The sequence below is a fragment of the Ambystoma mexicanum genome, chromosome 1q, assembly GCF_040938575.1.
Source record: "Ambystoma mexicanum isolate Mex_15411 chromosome 1q, UKY_AmexF1_1, whole genome shotgun sequence".
NCBI lineage: Eukaryota > Metazoa > Chordata > Amphibia > Caudata > Ambystomatidae > Ambystoma > Ambystoma mexicanum.
Genome location: NC_090922.1, coordinates 563,414,828 through 563,427,338, shown reverse-complemented (window position 1 = coordinate 563,427,338; position 12,511 = coordinate 563,414,828). Strand labels below are relative to the sequence as shown.

Below are 12,511 nucleotides of genomic sequence, written 5' to 3'. Positions count from 1 at the left end.
GCACAGACCTCTCCAGTGCCGTCTGCAGTTAGACTACCAGCAAAGACCTCTCCAGTGCCCTCTGCAGTTAGACTACCAGCAAAGACCTATTCAGTGCCCTCTGTAGCTAGACTACTAGCAAACACCTCTCCAGTGCCCTCTGTAGCTAGACTACCAGCAAATACCTCTCCAGTGCCCTCTGTACCCTCTGTAGCTAGTCTACCAGCAAATACCTCTCCAGTGCCCTCTGTAGCTAGACTACCAGCAAATACCTCTCTAGTGCCCTCTGTAGTTAGACCACCAGAAAATACCTCTCCAGTGCCATCTGTAGACTACTTATGATGAGTTCTCCAGTGCCCTCTGCAGTTAGACTACCAGCAAAGACCTCTCTAGTGCCATCTGCAGTTAGACTACCAGCAAAGACATCTACAGTGCCCTCTGCAGTTAGACTACCAGTTAATAACTCACTTGTGCCGTCTGCAGTTAGACTATGAGCCCAAAACTCCTCCATGAACTTTAAAGTTACACTAACAGTGAAGACCTCTCCAGTGCCATCTGCAGTTAGACTACCAGTTAAGAACTCACCAGTGCCCCCCTGTAGCTAGACTATGAGTTCAAAACTCCTCAAGGAACTTTGGAGTTGCACTAACAGTGAAGACCTCTCCAGTGCCCACTGCAGTTTGACTACCACTGAAGAGCTGTCCAGTGCCATCTACACTTAGACTGCCGTGAAGAGCTTTTCAATGCCCTCTGCAGCTAAGCCTCTAACGAAAACATATTCAGTGCCACCTGTGATTAGAGACCCAATGAAGAGGTCTCCATTACCCACTGTCTCTGGGTAGAATAGCAGGAAATCACCCGCCATACCCCCCTGGAGGTAGAGAACCTGCACATTGTTTTCTATGTCCTCTACATGTCGAATACAGGTGAAGCGCTCACCAGTGCCTTCTTGGTTAATGCACTACTGCCCCCTGTAGGTGGCGTATCACTAAAGAGCTCCCTCGTTGGCATCACCAGTAATGAACTCTCAGCTCCCCCACAAAAGAGAAGCACAACATCCCCACTGTTGAATTCTTTATTGCTGTAATGAGTCATTTAAACATTGACACTGGTATAATACAAGAATCGCATTCATTAATAGAAATAAAAGGCAATGGGAAATGTCTTCAGATGAACAGGAAGGGGTGGGGCCAGGGAGCTGAGGATGCCCCATTCACGAGGCCTTCTCACAGTTCGTGCCACCAGTGGATGACCTGGTCGCCAAGGATGTCGGTGTAGGTTGTGAAGAGACTGGTACCTTTGTTGAGAATGCCCCTGTATGGAAAAACAGCCGAAAGTTATACTGCGTGAAAATATGAAAGCACGCTAAAGTTGCCCGCAGTCAAGCTGTACTCTATCATTCTGCAGGGGTTGCCCCACACCTTAAATGCCATCTTAATGACATCATTCACTGTTCAGTGGCATTGCCTTAAGACTCATGACTTGATGACTGGTGAAATGCTGGTGCTTCATTGGGTCTTCACCATTTACCAGAGACCGCTTGGCCTCTGCGAGGTGATTGATTGATATTTTATTTCTATCACGCTTGTACACAAGTGTTTCAGAGCGCGACAAGGCAAGGGAGGGGAACAGGGGAGAACAAAACAGCGATCTTACTAGGCCCAGTGACATTGTGAACGCGCAAGTGCATGGGAGAGGGGGGAGGGGAAAAGTGCATGGAAGGGGAAGAGGTGGAAAGTGCGAAGCAGAGGAGAAACAGATAAATAACAATAAATAAATAATAAAGGCAACAAACAGTGGTAATGCAGCCAGCAATTTGCAAGTGCTAGGTTTAAGGCAGCAGACAGGATAGGTCTGATAAGTGCAGGAAGAAAAAGGGGGCGGCTGTATGGGTACAGATACAGACCCCAGTGCAAGGGCCGGCCCGGAGGCAGTGCGGGAGGGTGGAAGGATGAGCAGGTACCTGGGTCCAAAGGACAGAGGGTGGCCAGGTGCATGGTGCCAAGAGAGCACAGATCAGCAGGGGAGAGAGGGAGCAAAGGCAGAGGAAAGGAGGAAGTTCTTGAGATGCTTCCGGAACCGGAGATGGTTCTCCTCAAGTTTTAGAGTGGATGGGAGGATGTTCCAGTGGGAGGCCCCAGCCGAAGACAGAGATCTACCCCCAGCTCGTGTCTTAGAGAAACGACTGAACCTGAGGGAGTTGGAGGTAGAGGAGCGAAGAGCTCGAGAGGGGAGGTATTTGCGGAGGGATAGCTGAAGGTATTTTGGACCCAGGCCCCAGAAAGCCTTGTGGACAATGCAGAGGGTTTTGAATTGAATCCATGCATCCACTGGGAGCCAGTGGAGAGATTTCAGAGCTGGAGAGATACGATCCCAGGGCTTGAGGCCAAGGACAAGTCTCGGAGTCCTGTTCTGGATTAGTTGCAGAGGGCGGAGAGTAGAGGTAGGTAGATTTAGAAAGAGGCTGTTACAATAGTCCAAGCTAGAGAGAACCAGAGCTTGGGATACCATGAGCTTCTGGGGGAAGGAGAGGAAAGGCAGAGTACCTCTGAGGAGGTGCAGTCAGAAATTTGACTTTTTAGAGACCTAGCACTGCCCTTCTCTTTAGAAATGCTACATTAGTAAATAGGTTCTCAACTACAGAGCAGACATTGAAGCCGTTGTGCAGTGTCCTGTCTCCCTTTCATTAGGTGCTGATTATTGGTTATAGAACCCTTTGCTATAGATCACTGCTATAGCAGACATTATGGCTAATGGACTCGATAATGAATGAAAGTCGGAGGGATGTGTGAGATCCACACTCTGGCCTCCTGTGATGTTTGATGTGTGCTGTTACAGTGATAAACCCAGCGACTAAACAATTTGCCTACTGTTTTATTTCTATAGTGACACGATTTACCAAGAGTTGTGGCCTCGTAGAGCACTCCTCTGAGACCATAACGAATTGGTCCACGTATAAATTACTCAAATATTCAAAACGTTAAATTAAAAATAAAAAGTAGTTGTAACCATTCGTGTCTTAAAATATTGCTGTTTTTAATCTCTGCTTAAAATCACTTTGCTGTGTGCTAAGCGTGGCCAACGCCTATTTGGGTCTCACAAGAGCTTCTTCGGGGCATTAAAATCAGTATAGCTTCAATTATGGCTTATTACTGCACATAGTATAAGTGGCACCATGTGAAGGCATTAGTTAAAAAGCAAAAGAAAAGGAGAAAGAAGAAACAACGTTGTTGATAAAACTCAATATAGAAATTTAAAAAATGAGTATAGAAATAACTAATTCACATGTAAACCATATTACAAAAGGTGAAATTGGTGTATTCTTCTAGAATATAGGGTCGCGTCACGAGCTGGGCGGTAGCCCTTAAATGCGCAATAACGGTATTAACGCTGCATTTAAGGGCTGGCCCTAACATGAGTTGGGCGCTAAATCGGCTGATTTACCTCCAGCTTTTTTCTGGAGGTGAAAATCCCATTTAGCTCCCTGTTTTTGGCTTAATTGCTGCCGGCTGTATTAGCGTGCAGAATTTGTGCTGAAATTCCCCATTGGGTACAATGGATCCAGTGGGTAATGGTGATTGACTTTTAACACCCAACCTGTGATCGGACCGGTTGGCGCTAACGTTATTACACTTGGGCAGCATAACAGCCGGGATACCGCCAAACTCATGATGATGCCCATAGTGTACAAATCTATTTGAGCACTACAACACTTTGTATTTGTATGTACTTATTTGTATGGCGCTCCAAGCCTGTGGGCAACTGGGCGCATTTCTTACATAGAAGGTTGCAGATGGTACAGTGACATGAATAAAGTTTACACAAATTACAAAATATACATTTGACTGAGATACAAATTTACAGAATTTACAGGTAGAGATTATATAATTACAGGAGTGTATTTCTTACATATGGCACAGTTTGTAGAGCTGCCGGCGGTTAGGGTCGTAGGACAGAGGGGTATCTAAAATACTTGGGCAAGGAGCCAAGTTTTGCCGTTCCTCCTGAATGGGTGGTAGGCATGTTCAGTTCTTAGTGGTAAGGGTAAAGTGCTCCATAATTTGGCTGCAAGTTCGGGGAAACTACTACCTCCTTGAAATGCGCCCAGATGCCCATGGGCTTGGAGCACCATACAAATAAATAAAATACAAATAGCAATATTTAGGTCTTTATAGCGACCGAACCATTGAGGTCCTATGTCTATTTGTTGTAATGTGACAAGGTCAGGTTGTTGTTTTGGGTGGATTGTGGGTCTTTCGTGGGGTTGGGAGGGGGGTATACCTGCTGTAGAGGATAGGCAGGTAAGATGTGCTACTTTATTTAGGATCCTGATTTCAGAGATGAAGAAATACGGTCTATGGTTTGAGTACAAGAATACGCCTGGCTGCTTTATTCTGAATTAGTTGCACTTGTAATGGAGACCTGTTTAGACCTAGGTCAGGCTGCTATAGTAGACACAGGGTGCTAGTACTAGGGATCAATTGCGTGGTTCCTATTCAGATATGGACTCATTTTTTTTTAGGATATATCATTGGAATTGAGATTTTTGATAATTATAATATTTATTATTCCACAAAATGTACAGCATAAAGGATGAGCAGGCCAACTTGCTTGCACAAATAAGCTCCAGAAGCACAGCAAGCAGTAATGTATGAGTGGCTCCCAGCACCCTCCAGGTTACTCGAATTTAGAGAGCACATGTAACAAAGGCTGAAAACAAAGTAACTACAAATATTTCAATCGATGTTCAAGGGATAGAAATGCAAGTGGGGCAGCAGTGGTTCATGCCGCCGAGGTTACACTTAAAATGAATGCATGAAAGGGCCACAGGGGAGGGCAGGATTTGTCAGCTGGGAATATCCTCTTGCCTCCATTGCTCACCCTTCTAGCTCACTCACCTCCACCTGTTACAAATTGGTTCAGGGGAAGGTGACTCTTGCCTGCATTGCTCATCCCCCTCCACCTGTTACCGACAGGCAAAGGGAAAGGTTTTAATTTTCTGCACACACCAATGTGCATCCCCATATGAGAATTCACGATGCACCCTTAAAGACACAGAGCATCCTCTTCAATCCCCAGATTTGTGCTGCTGCACAGGGGTGGCCGGGCTCCAGAATGTGTCCATCTATGACGCCCATTCTGATGCCCTATGTGTATAGGACACACACTTTTCTGGCACTCCTATGGCATCCCTTCATTTCTGCCAGAAAATCTTTTGAACATCAAAAGGTGTTGGATCTGACGTATGCGGTACTTTGTGTGGATTATTGAGAGCTACATGGAAAGTAGGACATAAACTCACCCTTCATACTTGAAAAGTGGAAATTTAACCTCAAAGAGGTCATGCATATGATTGATGGCTATGCAACACAACTCCCTAATGCACGTTTAATGGTACATATGTTAGGAGGTCTTATGTAGAACCCTTCTGCCAATAATGTTGGCCTCGATGCACGAGGCTCTTTAAGAAAGGAGGACAGGGTGTGTTAGTTGGATAGCATGAAGACAGGTGCAGAAACATGTGGTGTTGATGGATTCAGGTCAGAAAGTACACGTTACCAGTATGTCGATATGAAAACGTCTATGTTGTTTGTGGTTGGTACGGACTGGGGAAGTTGGTGATATGGGCAGCCCCCGGATTGTGGAGAGCAGAAATTCACAACATGTTGTGGATAGGATCTGAATCTATTAAGTTCACTAGATCTGGTTGGTGATCTGAAGGAGTGTGAGAAGTGTAAGAATGCAATATATTAGTAGTGAGGAGTTAGTTAAGGGATGAAAATGGATGGGGGAGGGGAGTGAGGGTGCTGTCACTTCCTGGCTCTTGATTTCAGATTTCACTGAGATTCATTTGCCGACCAGTGTCGCGCAGCAGAGGCTTCATACATCAAATTGCTTTTCCACAGATGTTAGAATGAAAAGTTTGGCAATTGCTTTTCGTAAAGTTGCCCAGGTTTCTAGTACACAGTCATTAGTCAGTTGCTATTGCCTTTAATTTCTTTCAAATCAGCTGATCAAAAAGTATATGAGTAAGTACAAGATTTTAAATTGCAGACCCATTCAAATAAATGATCAGTAATTATTGAGTAAAGCTCATTAGGATTACGTGTTATTTTAATATCTGTGCATGACTTATCAAGATATTTCTATTAATTTCTAGAATTGCAGTTACCGCTCCCTCAGGGGTGTCTCAGGATACCAATTCAAATATTCCTTTGTTATCGAGATTGAACTGTTTTTGCTCATCCACTTGGCAGGCCCCATACTGGATCTCATCTTTGCCTGCAACGGGCTCATTTTGATGCATGGCTGAGGTATGCATTGTTAGGACTGATTTTCTATACTCTGACCTGGGGGACAAATGTATAGAAGGCCAACCTATATTGTGACAGGGACAACTCTGGAAACTGTAGTCAAACTAGTTCAAGGTAGCAGTGACGAGTGGTCTAGGCTTAGTCTCAAGAGGTGCCGAGCTTGTAAAGGGTCCACAATGAGTACACACAATGGGAGTCACAAATTACACTTAGACAATATGTATAAAAATACAGTTATTTATTTATGGCCAAACAACACTATGAAAAATGACTTCTAACAGGTAAGTATCACACAACACTAATAATACAATACATATATAAAGTCACTAGAGTAGGGCATAATACAGATCAAACTCCTATAAAGGAAAGTAGAGATTTGATTAGGCACTACAGGTCCACAGATAATGAGCCCAAGCTTCAAAGGTCCTTCCCTAATTTGTATGGGGCCTTATGCCCAAAAGTTCAAGAAATGTTCTGACACACTTTGTAACGCTGGACAAAATGAAGGTAGGGTCTCTTGGGTCCAGTGAACAATTCTAAGGGTTAGAAGACAAGTCATACTAACTAACCAAAGTGTCCCCAACTTTCAGAAGGCTTGTGCAAGCAAGCAATGGCAAAGCCAAAGTGTTATAAATGTTTAGAAAAGTGAGCAAAAACCTTTAATGGGAGTTTAGAGGCAGGTAAAAACCACTGTACTCCTATTCTTCACAGGACTTGGCAGGTCGATGGAAGAAGGTACAAAGTCTCTTTTCCCACCATCAGCCTCAGCCCTTGATTTGCAGGAGTTTCAGGTTCAAGCAGATCTCTGGTCGGTGTCTTTGGCTGATGCATGGACTCTCGGTGGAAGAATGCAGCAAAACATGATGCAGGACCCCTCTCAGGACTGGACTCGATTCAGGTGAGCTGCTTCGGATGGTGGTCACCACAGCAGAGCGACGCGAAGGGACTCACCTGTCACAGTCAGACTTTCTTCCTATCTCAGCTCCATTTGATGCTAAGACTCTGAAATTTTGCTGAGGTAATTCTTGTAGGACAAGCTGAGGATCCTCCAAGTTCTAGTACCCAACTCAGAACAGTGATATCAGCCAGCAGCATGGTAGCCCAAACTCAGAGTTGATCAGCTACTGGTTGGTCCCGGAGCACTTCTGAAGGCTCTTCTTCGCATGGTACCGAACAGACGTCAGGAATGGATGTTTCCTCTACTCGACGGGTCGCAGCTCCTTTGCAGGACTGCTGAAGATTGATAGCAAGACAGGGCTCTTCTAGGACAGCAGCAGAAGTTGATCGCCAGGCCTTCAGACAGGTCACCAGTCTCCTCACGGATCTCAAAGCTGGACAGAAGTCTTGACTCCTTCAGATTTTTCCAGGATCTCTCTCTAGTGGGTCAGGGGTCCTCTTCATATCCCAAAAGCCAGGAAAGAGCAGAAACTCCCACTAGCCAATAGTTGAACTAGCCTCCACACACAGCCCAGCAGTGGTCTAATCAGGACCCCTGGCGGGAACACTCATGCATATCACTCAGACACACTGAAACTAGTTTGTGGATTGGGACCAGACAGTTCCTGCCCACATCCTGCCAGCAAACACAGATAGCCCTCCAGTAGCCCACCAAAAGTCTCTGCTTTCCCGGGCACTGGAAGGTCATAAAAGTCCAGGAAGAAGGCTAAAAGACAAGATGGCCCAAGGACAAGCGAAAAGACTTGTGGCAAGGCCATGTTTCATCACTAGCCACAGTTGATAGCCAAACGTGGTAAACATGGTAAGGCTAAAATAAAAAGCACAAAATTATGGTAAAAAGTCACTACTGCCACCAGCTTGTTCATTTGGTTCACCTAAACTAAGCAAAAATCTTCTGAGTGAGCTTAGGGCAAAAACCAAAGTGTACCCCATTGTACGGATTTGTAAGATGCATTGTACAATGATAAATGGTTGTGTTGGTCCATGAGGGCCAATTGCAGCAACCAGGAGGCGGGAGCCAGCCCATACAACCACAGCCCTCAACAAGGGCTGGATTCATTCTCTCCTGCTTTCTACACCTCGTTATGACGGAGCCTTGCTGTCCCTGTTTTTTGCAGCCCTTCATCCTGTCTGCATCTCATCATCGGCAGCCAGCATTACCTTGGTTAAGCCCACTAGAATTTCGGCCTGTAATGTGCCGGCGTGCTGACTTCAACATATCATATCTGATCGAAATGTGCCTTTGAATGCTTGCAGCTTTCGGAGTGTATTAACAACACTCTCCTTCACCATGCACAACCCATTTTCTGGGTTTTTCTGACTTTATCTACTTCTGTATCTTGCCTTGTTGCAGTTGGCCTTTCCAAGATGGCTGCACAATTTACAACACGCTAACTTCCTTAGCCAGCACCGGCTCCCTCTCCCATTGGTTGCCTTGGTCCTTTAGGGCCAATTGCAGAAACTGGGAGGCGGGGGCCACCCATACAACCAAGGCCCTAAACAAAGGCTCCAGTCTGATTCCTGACCACTTCAGGTACGCTTCCCATATCCCCGGTCGCCTGTGATGCTGTGTGTGCCCCCCACCGCTCCCCCTGGTCACCTGTGATGCTGTGTGTGCCCCCACCCCCGGTCACCTGTGATGCTGTGTGTGCCCCCATAAACTGGGCAACTTGTATGCTGTGTGTGCCCCCCACCCCTCCATGTCACCTGTGATGCTGTGTGTGCTCCCCACACCCCTCTTGGTCGCCTGTGATGATGTGTGTGCCTCCCACCCCCCGGTCGCCTCTGATGCTGTGTGTGCCCACCACCACCCCTGGTCACCTGTAATGCTCTGTGGGACCCCCACCCCCAGTTGCCTGTGTTGCTGTGTGTTCCCCCCACACTCCCTGGTCACCTGTGATGCTGTGTGTGCCCCCAACCCCCCCAGTTGCCTGTGATGGTGTGTGTGCCCCCCACCCCACTTGGTCACCTGTGATGCTGTGTGTGCCCCCCACACCCCTGGTCGCCTGTGATGCTGTGTGTCCCCCAACCCCTCCGTGGTTGCCTGTGATGCTGTGTGTGCCACCCTCCCCCTGGTCACCTGTGATGCTGTGCATGCCCCCACCCTCCCTGGTCGCCTGTGATGCTGTGTGTGCCCCCTACTCCCCCCTGGTCACCTGTGATGCTGTGTGTGACCCCAACCCCCAGTCGCCTGTGTTTCTGTGTGTGCCCCCCCACACCCCTTGGTCGCCTGTGATGCTGTGTGTGCCCCCAATCCCCCCAGTCACCTGTGATGCTGTGTGTCCCCCACCCCACTTGGTCTCCTGTGATGCTGTGTGTCTCCCAACCCCCTCATGGTTGCCTGTGATGCTGTGCGTGCCCCCACCCTCCCTGGTCGCCTGTGATGCTGTGTGTGTCCCCTACTCCCCCCCTGGTACCTGTGATGCTGTGTGTGACCCCAACCCACATTTCTTGCCCTTGATGTTCCTCACCTTCCCCCTCACCTCATCCCATTCTTCCAAGCCAATAGTGCCCCCTAATGAATGTGTACTTGCATGCTGTTGCCGCCCGGAAACATGGGGTAGGCACCATGTATTTACCTACTGATTTGACTTTCACATCTGTGTGCTGCTGCCGCCCAGCACCATGGGGTAGTCACCATGCATTTGGTCATTGTTTGACTTTCGCATCTGTGTGCTGCTACTGTCCTGCAACCTGGGGCAGGCACCATGTATTTGTCCTCTAATTTGACTTTCGCATTTGTGTGCTGCAGCCAGCCTGCAACATGGGATAGGCACCATGTATTTGCCCACTGATTTGACCTTCGCATCTGTGTGCTGCTGCCGCCCTGCAACATGGGGTAGGCACCATTTATTTTCCCATTGTTTGACTTTCGCATCTGTGTGCTGCTGCTGCCCTGCAACATGAGGTAGGCACCAGTCATTTGACTACTGATTTGACTTTCGCATCTGTGCGCTGCTGCTGCCCTGCAACAGGGGGTAGGCACCATGTACTTGCCCATTGTTTGACTCTCACATCTGTGTGCTCCTGCCACCCTGCAACATGGGGCAGGCACCATGTATTTTCCCGCTGATTTAAGTTTTGCATCTGTGTGCTGCTGCCGCCCTCCAATATGGGGTAGGCATCATGTATTTGCCTATTGCTGGACTCTCGCATCTGTGTGTTGCCGCTGCCCTGCAACATGGGGTAGGCACCATGTATTTGCCCTCTGATTTGACTTTGCATCTGTGTGTTGCTGCCGCCCTGCAACATGGGGTCAGGCTCAATGGATGTGATCACCATGTACTTCTCTTTTGCACTTTGCATATGATGTATTACTGTTGCACATTCCACCATGTTGAAATGCACTTCTTAAGCTTCCTATTCTGTAACCTGAAGCACTGAAACCAATCTCTTAAGTTTAAGCGCCTAGATACCTCTGGGTTTTGCGTGCTATACAAATAAATAAATAAATAAACAAATAAAAAGTTACCACCAGTGATAACAAGTTACTAAATGTAGTAACTAAGTTACTAGACTAAGGCAAACAATGTTTTCCAGTATTAGCAGCCTGTAGGACATGCCAGTTTCCCCATAACAGATGAGTAACAGACAGTGTAGTGAAGCTTAAGACTTCATTGCACTGTAGAAAATACAGGTCAGGATAAAAAAAAAAAGTAACACATTTTGGGATCCATTAAAATGGAAGGAAAGCTGCAGTAAAGAGAAATATTTTCTAACACTCGCACCTCCCCCCCAGACGTGGGACAGAGGGAACTAATCCACCCCTGGATGGGTACTATGTTCAAGTCGGTTGTCCGAGTTGGACAGCCCATCAGAATTGCTCAATTTGGGATCTGACCTAGGCCCAATAGTGAAGTTCAAGGCCTGTAGACTCATGAACCACCGGAGCCAATATGGATTCTCTCCCTTAATATCCACCAACCACTTCAAAGGCTTAGGGTGAGCATACACAATGAAGTGGGTCCCATGGAGGTAGGACCCCAACTTCCTAAGACACCATATGATGGAAAAATATATTTTCTCCACCTGGGGCCACCTGAGTTCTCCACACCTAAACTGGTAGCTGAAATCAGGTGCCCTTAAAACAGGGGCATGACCCGCAAGGGTAATGTCTTTTCATTCCTGGATCTAAAATCCCACTATATTAGTGTAATGGTTTATGTCAATGTCCTAATGTCATCTTTTGTGTGAGTACTGTTGTCATCTCTTCTCCATTTTAATGTGAGAATAAGTAAAACTCTTCATTATAGTCCAGTATTCATAACACAGGGGATGTACAAATTGCCCTTTTTAATTCTTCACATCCTTCAGTCATTTCATCTTTCCATGATATCTTACTTTTACCAATCTGTGCTTCCTTGAGTCCTTTAAAAGTGCTTGAATATATGTACTGTAATCAAAAACCCAGGCCCTACAATAATTACATAGGCCAACAAATTGTTGCATTTCCCTCACTGTCTTAGGTGTTGGAGTTTTCATGATTGCTTCTGCTCTCTCACGTGTCACTTTTCTCCCCTGTTGAGAGATGAGTTGTCCTATGTACAGGACCACTTCTTGACAGTATTGCAATTTCTCTTTGTCTGCTTTGCATCCTTTCTCTCCTAAAGTTGTCATTAGCTGGACGGAATCTTCTCTGCACTTGTAACAGAAAAAGGATTCCCTCCCACTACTGTCACCCTCCATATCCTTGTTTTGCCTTCCATTGTGGCACCATTGCTTGTTTGCATCGGCCCATACTGGGGTTGTTGCGCCTGTACTTGTCTCTACATGGGTATTTGCTGTGGTTGCCCATGTGGAAATTGTGCTTGCATAAGGATCTGCTGTGTTTGTTATATTTGCGGTGCTTATATCTAATACTGCGGTTGATCTTGAGCATAATATTCCTGTGGTTCAGTATTATGCTGTGGAGAATAGGCCATCCCCCTCTTGGAGCTTGCCAGTTCTGTTGCATGCCTCCTCTACTTCTACACATTCGGCCATATGTCCTGTCCTCCCACAGTTCCAACATTGCTGAGGTTGTTCTCCATTAAATACTCCTCCCCCTTGAGGGTTTTGAAATCCACCTTGTCCTCTAGGCCATTCCACCTACCTCGTGGCCAAACGTTGTACCACTTTGATCTATAGAGTACCCTGCATTGCTTTGCTGCGCTGGCTGTACTTCTGGTGTGGGCACGCCTTCACCACTCGTCAATACCGCTCCCTCTATGGTGAACTTTGACAACTTTTTCTGAACCAATTTTGCTTCCTCCTGCTTTCTA

The 12,511-nt window shown here is 46.6% G+C and overlaps 1 protein-coding gene across 1 annotated transcript in view; it reads right to left on the bottom strand.

Moving 5' to 3' along the window:
- Positions 1–1,040: 1,040 nt before the first annotated feature.
- The window catches only part of LOC138521699 (apolipoprotein C-II-like), a 50,469-nt gene continuing 38,998 nt past the window's right edge, over positions 1,041–12,511 (bottom strand). Inside the window, exon 4 of the mRNA XM_069634718.1 lies at positions 1,041–1,293. Coding sequence (XP_069490819.1) covers positions 1,206–1,293 — 88 coding nt within the window. The 3' untranslated portion in view covers positions 1,041–1,205. The remainder of the gene's footprint in view (positions 1,294–12,511) is intronic.